This window comes from Medicago truncatula, chromosome 4, assembly GCF_003473485.1.
Source record: "Medicago truncatula cultivar Jemalong A17 chromosome 4, MtrunA17r5.0-ANR, whole genome shotgun sequence".
In the NCBI taxonomy this organism is placed as follows: domain Eukaryota; kingdom Viridiplantae; phylum Streptophyta; class Magnoliopsida; order Fabales; family Fabaceae; genus Medicago; species Medicago truncatula.
This window is the reverse complement of record NC_053045.1, coordinates 39,380,543-39,394,125: the sequence shown is the minus strand read 5'-3', so window position 1 is coordinate 39,394,125 and position 13,583 is coordinate 39,380,543. Positions and strand designations below refer to the sequence as shown.

At 33.2% G+C, this 13,583-nt stretch overlaps 2 protein-coding genes across 2 annotated transcripts; one reads left to right on the top strand and one right to left on the bottom strand.

The window, feature by feature from the left end:
• The first annotated feature begins 4,129 nt into the window (after nucleotides 1-4,129).
• LOC11441897 (40S ribosomal protein S28-1) lies at nucleotides 4,130-5,389 on the top strand. The gene is made up of 2 exons (XM_024781529.2): nucleotides 4,130-4,268; nucleotides 5,041-5,389. The coding sequence occupies exon 2, from the start codon at nucleotides 5,042-5,044 to the stop codon at nucleotides 5,237-5,239; it is 198 nt and encodes a 65-aa protein (XP_024637297.1). The 5' UTR covers nucleotides 4,130-4,268; nucleotide 5,041; the 3' UTR covers nucleotides 5,240-5,389.
• A 3,013-nt stretch (nucleotides 5,390-8,402) lies between these two features.
• Nucleotides 8,403-11,172, bottom strand: LOC11441351 (trafficking protein particle complex subunit 3). Its single transcript, XM_003607635.4, has 4 exons — nucleotides 10,935-11,172; nucleotides 10,755-10,854; nucleotides 9,273-9,455; nucleotides 8,403-8,752 (listed from the first exon to the last, which is right to left on the bottom strand). Exons 1-4 carry the CDS (start codon nucleotides 11,087-11,089, stop codon nucleotides 8,630-8,632), a joined length of 561 nt encoding a protein of 186 aa, XP_003607683.1. The 5' UTR covers nucleotides 11,090-11,172; the 3' UTR covers nucleotides 8,403-8,629.
• Nucleotides 11,173-13,583: the final 2,411 nt, after the last annotated feature.

Here is a 13,583-nt window from a genome sequence, read left to right as displayed (position 1 = left end):
TGTAATTTAACTGTGATGATATTTTATGTGAGTGTTCAGGTTAGATTTGAAGTCTTGATACTTCTTCCCTTTTATGTATGTTTATTTGAATATGTGTTGGTCACTAGACCAATGACTAATTAAGAACATAAATCTATAAAGATTAACTTCATATATTAAAAGAGTCAACAATAACAAACAATTAGTCTATTGGAAAAAAAAATTGTAAAAACAATTGAAGTTTTAAAAAAATATATATATAACAATTATTATTGAAAATATTTATTCTTTGAAAATAAAGTTTAATCTAACATATACATGCTTGTTCATAAAATTCAAATAAATAAATTAGATTAAATTTCACCTTTCACCCTTTTTTAGCGATTTTAGCCTCTTATCTTTTTCACTTTTGTGAATAGGTAGTTTTTTTTTTTCTAATACAAATTTAGGTTGAGAGGTGATACTTTATTTAAGGCATGGAAGATATTTGGACTCAAAAACATTTAACTTATCCTTTCAACTTCTCCTCAATTTTACGCTGAGTTAACATCATTTATTGACGTGGCGTCTAACTTTCATAATAAGTATGATTGTTCTTTAAAATTAAATATAAAAAATCACCAACGATTTTAAAACTCTAATAGAGATTTCATTTGCTCTCAGATGTACATGTTTATTATCCACAAGTCCTAGTTCAACTGGTAAAATGCCGAAATTGTTAGGCCGGATGTCATGATTGGGGTTCGAACCCCGGTACCTCCACTTGTGTGTGTGAGTTTATAATGGTTTTGTCATTCCGTCTATCTAAAAAAAAAAGGCTAAACTACAGTTTTGGCCCTTATGTTTGCCAATGTTGCGATTTTGACCCCCTATTAAAAAAAATGAAAACTTTAACCCCCCTTAGATTTAGCCCCTTTGCAATAGTTACAATTTTAGCCCCTAAAATTATAATTGATAGATGATGACTTATAGCTGATAGCTTATAGCTGATAAGCTACTTGAAGCGTTTGGTAAAATTAACAGTTCAACTAGCTGATAAATGTAAAATGACATAAAAGAACATTTTTAATTCATAATAAAGTTTATATCAACTAATATTTAAGTACTTAAAATTTAATAATTTAAATTTATTAGTTTAATATTACTATTAAATTAATTTTTAATCCCTAAATATTAATTTATATTTATTTTCATTTGTCTAGAAAAATTACATATAAAGTGTTAAAAAATATATTAACAGTAAATAAAATTACATCCTTTTAAACAATTACATATTTTAAACGTAATAGTAGTTTGTACTCAAAAAAAAAAAAAAAAAAAAAGTAAAGCGTAAAAATAATGTTCTGTCGTAACAATACAATGACAATAAATATTGAAATGGTTATAAAAAAAACGTAACAATTGTAAAAAAAAAACATAAACATAACAGTAAAAAAATATCTTTCATTAAAAAAAAAAATCATTCATATATGCATGTTTAAACCATATGTATTTTAATTTATAATATAATGTATGTTAAAGGGTAAAAAATGGAATTTAATTAAACTAATAAAGGTAAAAATGGAATAAAAGATGATAAGTTATAACCTCAAACGCTACTTGGAATAGCGTATGAAAAATAACTTATAAACTCGTGAAATAAGCTATAAGCTCGTTGTAAAAGCTGTTACCAAACATAACTTTTTTTGTCAGACAAGCTTATAAGTCATTCGCTATAAACTATAAACTCATTTTTTGGCCTTGCCGTAGTTGTGGAAGAATGGGGAAAGACATAAAGCTTCTTTTTGTTTCTTGGTTCTAGCAAGGATTGTCTTCCTAATTATACCCTTGAGAACTCTGATGGGTCTCTGGATGGTATAGATGATGTTCTTGCTGTTTCACAAGCCTTGAAATCACCTGTGGTTACCGAAGAATCAAGTGTGGTTGATGGGGGTATGTCCACGGCAAAGGAACAAAATGTGGTCATTTTGCAAAGACAAGAGGTTCATCCCAGCAAGAATATCCAGCATGGTTTAGATTTTATGGGAACGAGTCCGTGCTTATGATGCAAGATCAGCAGCTGAAGCAACTGATGGTTTCATGCCTGTTCTTACACGAAATCAGAAACATAAGCTTAAGGTACAATACATCTTATCAAAGAAGCCATCCAAATCTCGTGCACGGGGTGACACTCAACTGCCTACTCAATGAATTTTCTCTCGAACTCTTCTTCCAGATGAGGTGAAGATTGATTTTTTTTTTTTTTTTTAGGGCCAGAAGTGGGTTACCTAATTATAGATTCCCTTAATATATTTTTGGGCTGTTTTCTTGTTTTTCTATTTCTAACTTCTTTTTATTTTTAGGGTTTTGGTATAGTCCCCCCTCCTTTTGTAAATATTCCCCCCCCCCCCCCCCCCCCCCTTTTTAATAAATTTACGAGTTTGGTGGCATAGGATTGAGGTATTTCGGAGTGGCAGCCTAGTTAGGATGTCGATGATGCCTACTGATGTCTGTCCTCTCTCCTTGCTTATAAAAAAAATAAACAAAAAAAAAAAAAGGATTGTCTTCCACTTGCATGCATGCACGCAAGCAAGCCATTTTTTCTTTAAAAAAAACTTGATTAAAATAGTACTATCTTTTATCCAACCAACATAATATATAAGTACCAAAAAACCCAAGTAGTATAACAGGTTACATAACCTCTTCTTGTTGCTACAATTATAATTTAACAATATGATCTAAAAAAAAGTTGAGCAATAAAATTACTTCCTTGTCTCTTCCCAAACATAAACACAAGCGTGTGTAATCCAATAAAAATGTTTTTTAGGTTCATTTGTGGCATATAGTTTTTGAATATTTTTTAAAATTTGTTGGATTTAAAGGGTATTTAGGGAAGTCAGGGTATGAGTATAATTTTCAGGTGAAAATTGCTTTTCTGACATAAAAAAGTTCACATTGACACAATTAAATGACAAATATAAGTGTCGCTGGCCCCAGAGGTAGTTAACTGCCTCTGGCTTTGCTGCACTTAAGTTCCAGTTGTGATTTTACGCGTTTCGATCAAAAAATCAAAATAAATCGAAACTCATTCAGAATTCTATGAAATTTTACACACACCTCCATAAAAATACATATAGATGATGTGAAAAGTTTCGTAACATTCCGAATAAGTCTCGATTTTTGTTATTTTTTCGACCAAAACGCGCAAAATCGCAATTGAAAAAATAAGAAAAATCGCCACTTATTTGAAATGATACGAAACTTTTCACATCATCTATATGTATTTTTATAGAGGTGTCTCTAAAGTTTCGTAGCACTTCGACCAAGTCTCGGTTTATTTTGATTTTTCGACCGAACCATGCAAAATCACAATTTTTTTTCAAGTGCGAGTCCGAAAAAGTGTCCTAGAGGTTGAATTTTTTCACGATTTTTTGCACTCATGTTTATAACAAAAAAATAGCATCTCCCACAAAAAAATTAAATTTTTCGACAAGGTACGGATTAAATAAGATTTTTTAACGTGCCTAAAATTTAAGACACGAAAACATCAACTTAAAAATTAAATTTTGAGATGTTTTTTGCAGACACCTCTATAAAAATACATATAGAGGATCTGAAAATTTTCGTAGTATTTAGACTAATCCTCAATTTATTTTGAATTTTTTACTGAAAAATGTAAAATTGCAATATTTTTCCAACCGTGCGTCCAGAAAAGTTATATGGAGGTTGAATTTTTTCATTATTTTTTGCACACATATTAAGAACATAAAAAAAAATTCCCGCAAAAAATTAGAATTTTTCGACAACGGATAGATTAAGTATGAATTTTTAACGCGCCAATAACTCAAGAAAATAAACATCAAAACGTCAATCTAGATTAAGTATGAATTTTTACAGACAACTTTAAAAAAATATATATAGATGGTCTGTAAAGTTTCGTAGAATTCTGAATAAATTTTAATTTATTTTAATTTTTCGACCGAAATACGTAAAATCACAACTAAAACTGCATTTAAGTGGAGTAAAGTTGCAATTAACTATCTTTGGGACCAGCAGCAGTTAACTACTTCTTGTATTTTGGTGTCAATGTGATCTTTTTTTTATGTCAAAAAAGCAATTTTCTTTTAAGGTTGTGGTAGATAATTGACGACATTATTGGGCCAACCCATGAATTTGTTTAGGGTTTTAATAAAATAAATAAATAAATAAATAAGAGAAAGCATAAAGCGAAAAGTAGGGTTTCAGTGTCTTGTCTTTTCGCCGCAGAGCTTGATTGAGATCTTCTCTTTCTCTGTCCACCGCAACCAAAGGTAGTTTTCTCCTTCATCTCTATCTCTTCATTTTTTTCAATTTCATTCATTCTCATTGCTCAATTTCTCATTTACCTACGTCTTGCTTTTCCTTTTTTTTCTTTTTTTTTAAATAATTGTTTTTGATTATCTGATCCTGTTGAACGTTATGTGATTCTGAGAGAATTATGTTTAAATTTATGTGATTGCACCGAATTTTTATCAAGTATTATTATTTCATGTTGCAATTACGATTCTAGTGATCATGAACCGGAAATTGGAGTGATCATTGTGTTTTTCTCTGCTAAACCTTTATTTTATGTTTAACCTGTTTGAAAGTCTTTTTTTTTTTTTTTAGTTCAAAATTGTTGACCCATGTTGAATTTGTTTGTTTGTGATATTTCTTCAGTGTTGTGGGCTTTGTTTGGATTCCCAAATGAAATGTGGTAGCCAACTAATTTTAATTTACTTAACAAATTTTGAAATGAATTGTTCTATTGTTATTGTTTTTCAAAAGGTTAAATAGTTTTATTATCTATTTTTGATCTAGATGACTAGTAATTTGGTTTTGGTTTAGTTGTATTCTGAATTGAATGACCTCGGTAGAAGAACTTGAAATTGATTGCATGATCTTTTATGTTGTTTTTGAATTTTGTTCTGAATATGTTGGAATTGATTCTTGTCAATAATTAATCGTAGTTTGTACTAAAAAAGTTCATGTGTAACTCATTTCATATTGTTATGCTATTGTTCCCATTTATTGACATTGTAAATGTGCTTTGTGTTTGAGCAGAATGGATTCTCAAATCAAGAATGCTGTTGTTGTCAAGGTAATAGGTCGTACTGGTTCTAGAGGACAGGTGACTCAAGTTAGGGTCAAGTTTAATGATGATTCGAACCGTCACATCATGAGGAACGTGAAGGGACCAGTTAGAGAAGGAGACACCCTCACCCTGCTTGAGTCTGAAAGAGAAGCAAGAAGGTTGCGCTAGAGAAACTCAGCGGTTTGGTCTGGTGCAGGATTCAATAAACATTTGTTTTTTGGGGATTATTTAGTAGATGTCAAATGTTATTGTCAAACACTTCAATTTTGCACCTTTTATTTGCTTGAATTTTTAATAAAATTTTACTTTTATTTGATATGCAACTTCTTTATACTCTAAAATATGTGCTGGCTTAAATCTCATAAAAGACTATCTACCCAAGTATTAGCCTCTGTTTGGTTTGGCTTTTGCAAAGCCAGAATCAATTCTGGAGCATTTCAAAAGCAATTCTGCAATATTTAACATGTTTGGTTTGGCTTTTCAAAATAGCTTTTATCCTCCAAAAGCAATTCTAGTTGAAGCTACAATTCCTAGCTTCTTACTTTCCTAGAATCAATTCTACACCCTCAATTCTATTAATTCCATCCCTGCCCTCATTAATTTTTCTAACCCTTCTCCAACCGAATTTTTTCTTTCTGCAGTCTTATTAAATGTAGTTTCGTCGTCAGAGATGGATCGCGTTCGTCAGAATCAATTCTGTCAAAATCAATTCTTTCAGAATCAATTCTGTCAGAATCAATTCTACACACCTCAGAACCAAACACACACTTAGTATGAAAAGGTGGAATTCATCCCATCCCATAGTTAGCCTTGTCCAAATCTCCCAATTTACGCAAAATGGATATAACATTAAGAACTAAAGACAAGCAAAAATTGAATTATTACACTGCTTAATTAATTTGCAATAGGATTTGAGGATTAGTTTTGGGAAGTCAATCTAATCCAAGAATGTGATATACATAATAAGCATGCACTAAGAGCATGTTTGGCCCTCCTTATTTTCCACTTCTCTTCTACTTCTAAGGAGAAGGGAAAATACTTGGGTGACATAGAGTTGGGTGACATTGGCCAATTACAATGCCACGTTTGTGTTTCTCTCTCTTTCATAAGCATTGTGACATTGTGATTGGTCAATGTCACCCAACTCTATGTCACCCAAGTGCTACCCGAGAAGTAGGGCCAAACATAATTTTAATAAAGTTCTTAATAATAGAAGTATCTTTTTTTTTTAAAGAATGAAATCAAATAAAAGTGACTTCCAAAATAAGATATAAAATTGAACTTTTGCATAACTTCTTCGGAGCTACTGTTGGGCTCCCACCCATCGATTCCCACATAAACCATTTTTTATTTTATTTTATTATTCCCACTATTTTTTTTTAAGGAAACTTACCAAAACTTTATTTTACTGGATCCTATTCGTTGCATTTTCTTTAGTACCTTGCGATTGCTCATATTTTATTGGATCATTACCAAACCAGTACGAAAAGAAAAACTGGTACAAATAGAAAAACAAATGATCCTCAATTAATCAAACCTGTTCTTGTGTATTTTTTTTAATAGATGATGAATTATGTTTCTAACAATGGATTATTTTCCAAACTCTTTCATTTTTTTTTTGACAGAATCTTTCAATTTATTTTATAACAATGTTTTATATAATCAGGTCTTTACATAATTTAGTTTTATATAAAGAAAATTCTTTTATTTCATTTATGATAATTTATAATAAAATCTCAAAGATTTATAAAAAGTATTTTAACAAACAAATTTCAACTTAAAAATACTAATTTTTGTCAAAAAATAAACTTAAAAATACTAATTAAGTTGCAAAAAACAATAATTACCAAACAACTTTAACTTTAATTTAAAAGTTTTAATTTTCAACTTTATTCTAAAAGTAACTTTTAAACCTTAAAAAAGTAGGGCCAAACGCAACCTAAGAATGAAAAGCATTCACTGGGAAGAATAAACCAATACATGATGACAACTAAGTAACAAATGTTTAAGGATAATTGACAAGGATTGTTGTTTTCATCAATTATGTGTGGATGGGAGTTTGAAAGGATGACAGAAGCAGCTGTTGCTGTAGTTTAGCTTCTTTTTCCAAAGAGGGGCTCCCTCCTTCAAATTATGACCTGCTTGTTTTAAGTCCTCTGTTGTATAAGTTGTGACCATATTGCATAGGTATTGATTTTTGTAATAGAGAAATGTTATCGAGTGCTTCCATGACATTTTTTAAGCACTTTAATTAGTAAGTTTTAAATGAAAAGTTGTGTATTGAATGCATTGGAAATTGTAATAGTTGATTTTTTAAAAGAATAATTTTTAAATATGGAATGCTTTTTCGGGGGCACTCGTTAACAAAACTCTTTGTAATAAATTATATTATTGTAAATAAATAAGTAGAATCGCATTTTAGGTGTGATTCTCTTTCAAATATGTATAACATTTTTTTTTTCCAAATAAAATGTATAACCTCTTATTGTTTTAATAATTATAATTATTATTTTTTGAATGGCGAATGAATTATTATTTAAAGTTTCAATTTTTCGCACTTGTGCATTTAGGAAAAGGTGTCGCAAAATAGACCAGTACGATAAGGTTTCCCCAATCATAGGGAAAAGTAGAAAAAAGAAAAATCATATTTTTTGAAAGAGTAATTTTTAGAGAAAGATAAATTAACGTTTATGGTTAATATATTTATAATTTTAAGAATATTATAACAACATAGATTAAATTAAAAGAATTCATGTAAATCCTCCAAAACCATCTTCCAATACAATTTTTTAATTCCCCCAAATGAAGAGGGTTTTGTATTACGAATAAAAATAAACTCCCAAAAGCTTTCCCCTCTCAATATCATCTATTTTTTCTATTTGCTCCTTTCTTTTTTTCAACCCCCTTCCCTCCCTTCCTCTCCAAACTAGCACTTAGAATTTTTTTTAGTAGAACCACTTAGTTATAAAGGGGTATTTTATTAGCACTAATCATATAAAAATGTGGTATACTATTGAAATATTATCACTTGATAAGGTGCAATTAAAGTACATTTTCCGCGATAAGTAATATACTGAAGAAAAATATTCTTCACAAGCAAAGTAAACATACATTCACCAATATTTTTTTTATGAATGGAAGCTAATATTGAAGTGTAAAAATAAGTGGATAGATAGTATAACTATTTTATTTTATTTTGAGATGGAAACAATTAAATTGTAAATGTTTGGATAAAAAATAGAAAACATTTTCTCAAGCCAAAGGGCTCTAAACTTTACAAATCAATTTCAACTGTGAAAAGTGTTGGCTAATCATACAATATATCCAATAATAGGTGTGAAACGCCTCAAGTCTATGACATAACAAGGATGAAGAGAACAAAGAACAGTTTTAAGCATTTAAAGGGCTTTTCGAAAATAAGTACAGATCCTAACCGGCTGTCAAAGGCAATATCATAATGAGTTAATTAAAGATTTTCTGTTGTATTTATAGTTTCAAAGGCAGAAAGATGATAATCTAATACTTGGGAAATTATGAAGTACAACATTACAAAACATATTACTCATCATCCTTATATGGATACTCTTCTGGAACTTGCTTGAGAAGTTTTACTTGCAACTCAAACACATCATCACCTCGAAGCGCATCTCGTAGCCAAGTGACCTCAGCCTTCATTGACACCTGAGTATGAATGTAGAAGAATCAGAACAAGTAAAAAACGAGTGAAGCATATGCTGAAGACAACTAGTATTGCACTTCATCATGTCACCCGATTAACATTGCATGTCATGTCACTTTTTCCACTAGGAAAAATGACTATGATAAAGTTGTTAACTTGTTTTCCCAATTACATTATTGATTTTCAAAGTTAAACATGGCATCTTTCATTGCTAAGAAAGAGGAGGTAAAGAAACTTGCTTTCAGAAAATAAAGAATGGTTTGTTCTGATGAGAAATAGCGGCTAAGGAAGCAAAATTTTTGAAAACTTTGTCTCTTTCCAAACAAGGATAAAATATAAACTATATAAAATCATGAGTAATCTATTGCATATTTGAGAAAACACTCAAATTTCAGAAGAACGGCAATCAAACTATTATATTTCAAGTTTTGAAAGCAACGACATAAAATCTGATTAAAAAGCTGGTGAATGGGAGATTTATAAAGTATAATATGTAAAATTAAATAAGAAATAAAAGCTAACCATATCTAAGGCTCCTCTAATGACTCCACTTAATATGTTGCAGTAGTATAGACCTTGATAGTTGTCAGGAAGCTCAACAAAGTCTACCAAAGGATTATCCTCCAAAATAATACTACAAGTAGTCCCTTCAGCATCCCAATTGGTCACGGATGCGGTAACACCGAGGAACATTTTAAAACCAACCTGTATAAACGAACAATTAAGGTTGATAAAAATAAAGACACCTTCTGCTTTAAATATGTTTTATGTAATATAATTAAATTCGTAAAAAAACAAAAAATGTTGGTCGCAAAACCAAGTAGCAGCACATAGATCCCTCTTGTAAATATATACCAATCAAAATGTGCTCACAGTCATCCAATTATTACATACTGAAATTAAACACAAGTAGCACAAACCAACTACAACGTGAAACAAAAGGCAAGAAAATCTAATTAACACATATACGAATTTAGGGTCGTCCAACAACAATGAGCCAAGACGAGATTATAAAGATAGTTCATGAAAACAAACTTTGGACTTGTGGCAAGATTAGAAAGGAAACAAAAAGCCAAACAGCATTCTTAATGAAAGCAAATGTCTTATTTTGTGATTAGCAAATGTCATTATATATCTAAGTCACATTTCTTTGGACGGCATAACTTATAATGGGATATACAACGCACTCCATAATGATAGCTTTTTATGTTTACTGACCATTATGTCGGGCTCAAACCAGAATAGTTTAGTTTTGGGAATTCTATCTTCATATACAAGTAACAACTAACAACACTCTCAAAACCAGACTGTATTTCATCCTTGTTCTGAAATCAGTTGACTGCCCCCCAAGTCCAACACATTTTGCCGATTTGAATGAATGCAAAGCAACTACAAACTCATAAGAGGAAAATAATGATAATGACAATTTATGTGGCAGGTGCCCCTCTATTGCATCTAGTCTAATGTTTTCGAATAGTATATATCGACAACATTCATTTCAATAAAATTAATAAATCTACAAACATACTTGTTAATCTGAATTTGGCTTATGCAGAATTTGAAGTGTCTACGTCTCCTTCTCTGTCTTGATTCCAGGACACTATACTTCTCAATCCATTGATTCTACTAATCTGCCATCCATTATCATTATCATCATCGCCATTGATCCTAGATCTAAGGAAAATTTCCCATATTACAGATAGATTGCAGAACTTTGACAGTTAGTCCGCTGCAATGCCCAAAGACCCTTCACTCTCTCAATTGACAAGATGATTCTATCTAATCCCTATCTCTTGTGTATATTCACATTACAATCTAACCCAACTGACTAAGGGGGTAACCTATCAATCATTTTGATGAGAAATTATATCTTTATTAGAAGACTTGACGATAAGCGCCGATTCACAGAGACCACGGCTCTATAAATTGACCATGTGCATCACTCTAATCCCTTCTTCTTAAGCATACACACATCATAAAGAAAAGAAAACAACAATACAATACCTTTGCAATGACATCAGCAGTCTCTCTGAAATCAACACACCTTGAGACATTAGATTTAGCCAAAAACTCATCAATCAAACGGATTCCAATATTATAACCCCTGAAAATACAAATCAAATCCAGATCGGTAAAAAGTAAAAATCTGAAATGGAAATAGAAATTGAGAATTGAGAATTGTACATTTGATCTAGCTGCTTGTTGACTTCATCAACCTCTTCGAGATCTGTGAGCAATTGACGAACAATTGCACCATATGTGAGAGTAAAGAGCTCCGCATTAACGCGTTCAATGTTAGCAAATATTGCATCGCCAGTTCGAGGAGCAACAGGAGCCATCGTTAAAGCGAACTCAGATTTGTTTTGATCACTGATGATGATACTGTTAGCTTCTGCTTTGCGCGATTCACTCAGATATATTATTTGGGGCTATTTTTGTATTATTTATTTACTCCGCTTTTTCTACTGCGCTGAAGCATGTTTATAATGAGAATTGTTGTTCCCACATGTTGTTTGGCTGTGCCACACGAGTAAAATACGAAAATGTCCTTCGGCAGTTTGCTACCGAAGTTTTTAGGCAACCGGCGGCAGTTAACTGCCGAGGAAAACCTCGGTAGTTAACTGCCGAGGAAATCTGAACTTAAACAATTTCGGTAGTAAACTGCCGAGGAAATCTTCATCTATAAAACATTTCAAAATCATTCTAACAGTATTTTTACACAAAGTTTTAAAATTCATCATAACAGTTCAAATAACAAATAAATATTTGTGCAAATGCACAACTTAATTAAACCAACATTTTTGTACATTAAACAAAGTAAAAAAAGCCCATGAAATTAAAAATAATGTCATCAAAGTAGAAATATACAAATATACATAACTCAATGTCATCAAAAGACTAAAACTAAAAAATAAGTCCTAAAAAAGGAAAATAGTACTACTGGTCCTGATCCTGATGATGGTGCCTCCTCCTCGGCCTCTGGGCTCTCCTCCTGGTCAAAATCGGCGTGATCTGCTCCCTCATATGGGTCATGGCCTCATACCACTGCTGAGGGGTCATGCTCATGACCTCCTCCTGGCCTAACTGCGCATCAGCGTAGGCAACAGCGCCACTAACCATGTCACAGGTGTCAGACGAGCTTCTCGCCTCATACCGCTGCCACTGCTCTGCAATGATCTGCTCTTCATTTGCAGGCCTCGGAAGATCTCCTGGAATAGGTGGCAAGATCTGAGGGTGAGACACCCTAGTGTGCCACAGGACATAGCCATCCGCCACCCGCCATGTATCCTCTCCTGCCTGCTCACCCCGAGCGTCCGCCTTAAGCGTGTGAGTGCGGAAGTCGACGAACATCTGCACAATGGAAGGCGGGGGGAGGTCCTTAACATCAGTCGGATGTCTGGGGATGGTCTGCACGTATCCGTACTGCCTCAAAACCCTCTCGGGCAAGTGACGGTACACCCTACGGACGCCGCACATAATCCATCCAGAATACCAGAAAACCTCCTCGAAGTCCTGAATCTCTCTGTGCTCCTCGTACGGCCTCCAGCATACATCATCTAACTGTATACGATCGAGCAGTGACCGATACGTGATCCCCTCCCCATGACCCTTCTGGAGCTTCCACCTCGCTGCAACCGGATAGTTTTCTAGGTAGTCAGTGTTGAGATCAACACTGAAAAACCCTGGAAAATGCGCCAAAAACCATGTCTGCACAAACCAAACAAATAACATTTATAAATTATTACGCACGGAAAAATATAACAAAAAATTAAAAGTTCACAAAAAAATAAAGTTAACATAAATATAAAATTTCAGTTTTCTTACAGTGAGCAGTGTCACGCTCCCCCCAAGCGCTTTGTGTCCAGGCCTACATGCATCCGCCAACTCGCCGTATAGGTAGGCGAGGGTCATAGCTCCCGAGGAATAATTACGCATCCCTGCGTAGCCGTCCGCCATGGTCGTCAAATATATCAGCTCGATGCGCTTGTTGCTTCTATCGCCAAACAACAAGCATCCGACCAAGTACAGAAGGTAACACCGGACGCAGTATGTCCTGACCCTCTCCAGCTCCTCAACCTCCTCAGGATCCTCCGTACCCGCCAATAAGTTGGCCCTACCAAGGTACGAGGTATAGAAGTCCCTCAGCCTGGGGTAGCTAATGTACCCACCGTACTCCTGGTTGCAGATCTTCTCAGCCTCATGCTGGGCCACACCCAGATACGTCATCAGCAGTGCCGCTCCCTCATGCTTGGGCATCTTCTTCCCATGGGCCAACATCCGCCCCTCAATAGGAAGATGCGTGAGACATGCGACATCATCCAATGTCGCAGTCATCTCCCCCATCGGCATGTGGAAGGTGCTGGTCTCCGGATGCCACCTCTCGCATAAAGTAAGCAGCAGGGCATGAGGCACGGTGGAGTACCCCAAGTAGACCAAGTCATGTAGCCCGCTCTGCTGAAGCGCATCCCAAAACCAATTCTCATTCCCGTTAGGGCGTCCGAGAGTGAGAATCTTCGCCCCATGATTAATCGGTTTAAGCACGCGGGTCTTACGAACCTGAAATAATAGAAAAAAAAAATATGGATATAATAATTAAACATAAAAACACATAACAATGTATAACAGTGTATATAATAATTAAAAACACATATAAACAAAACAATTAAACATAAAAAATAGAATTAAAAAAATAAACATATAACAGTGTATATAATAATTAAAACAAACACACATTTAAAGAAAATAATTAATTCTAAAGAAAAAGAATTAAAAAAAAACACATATAGAGGTGGATATAATAATAAAAACAAACACACATTTAAAGAAAATATT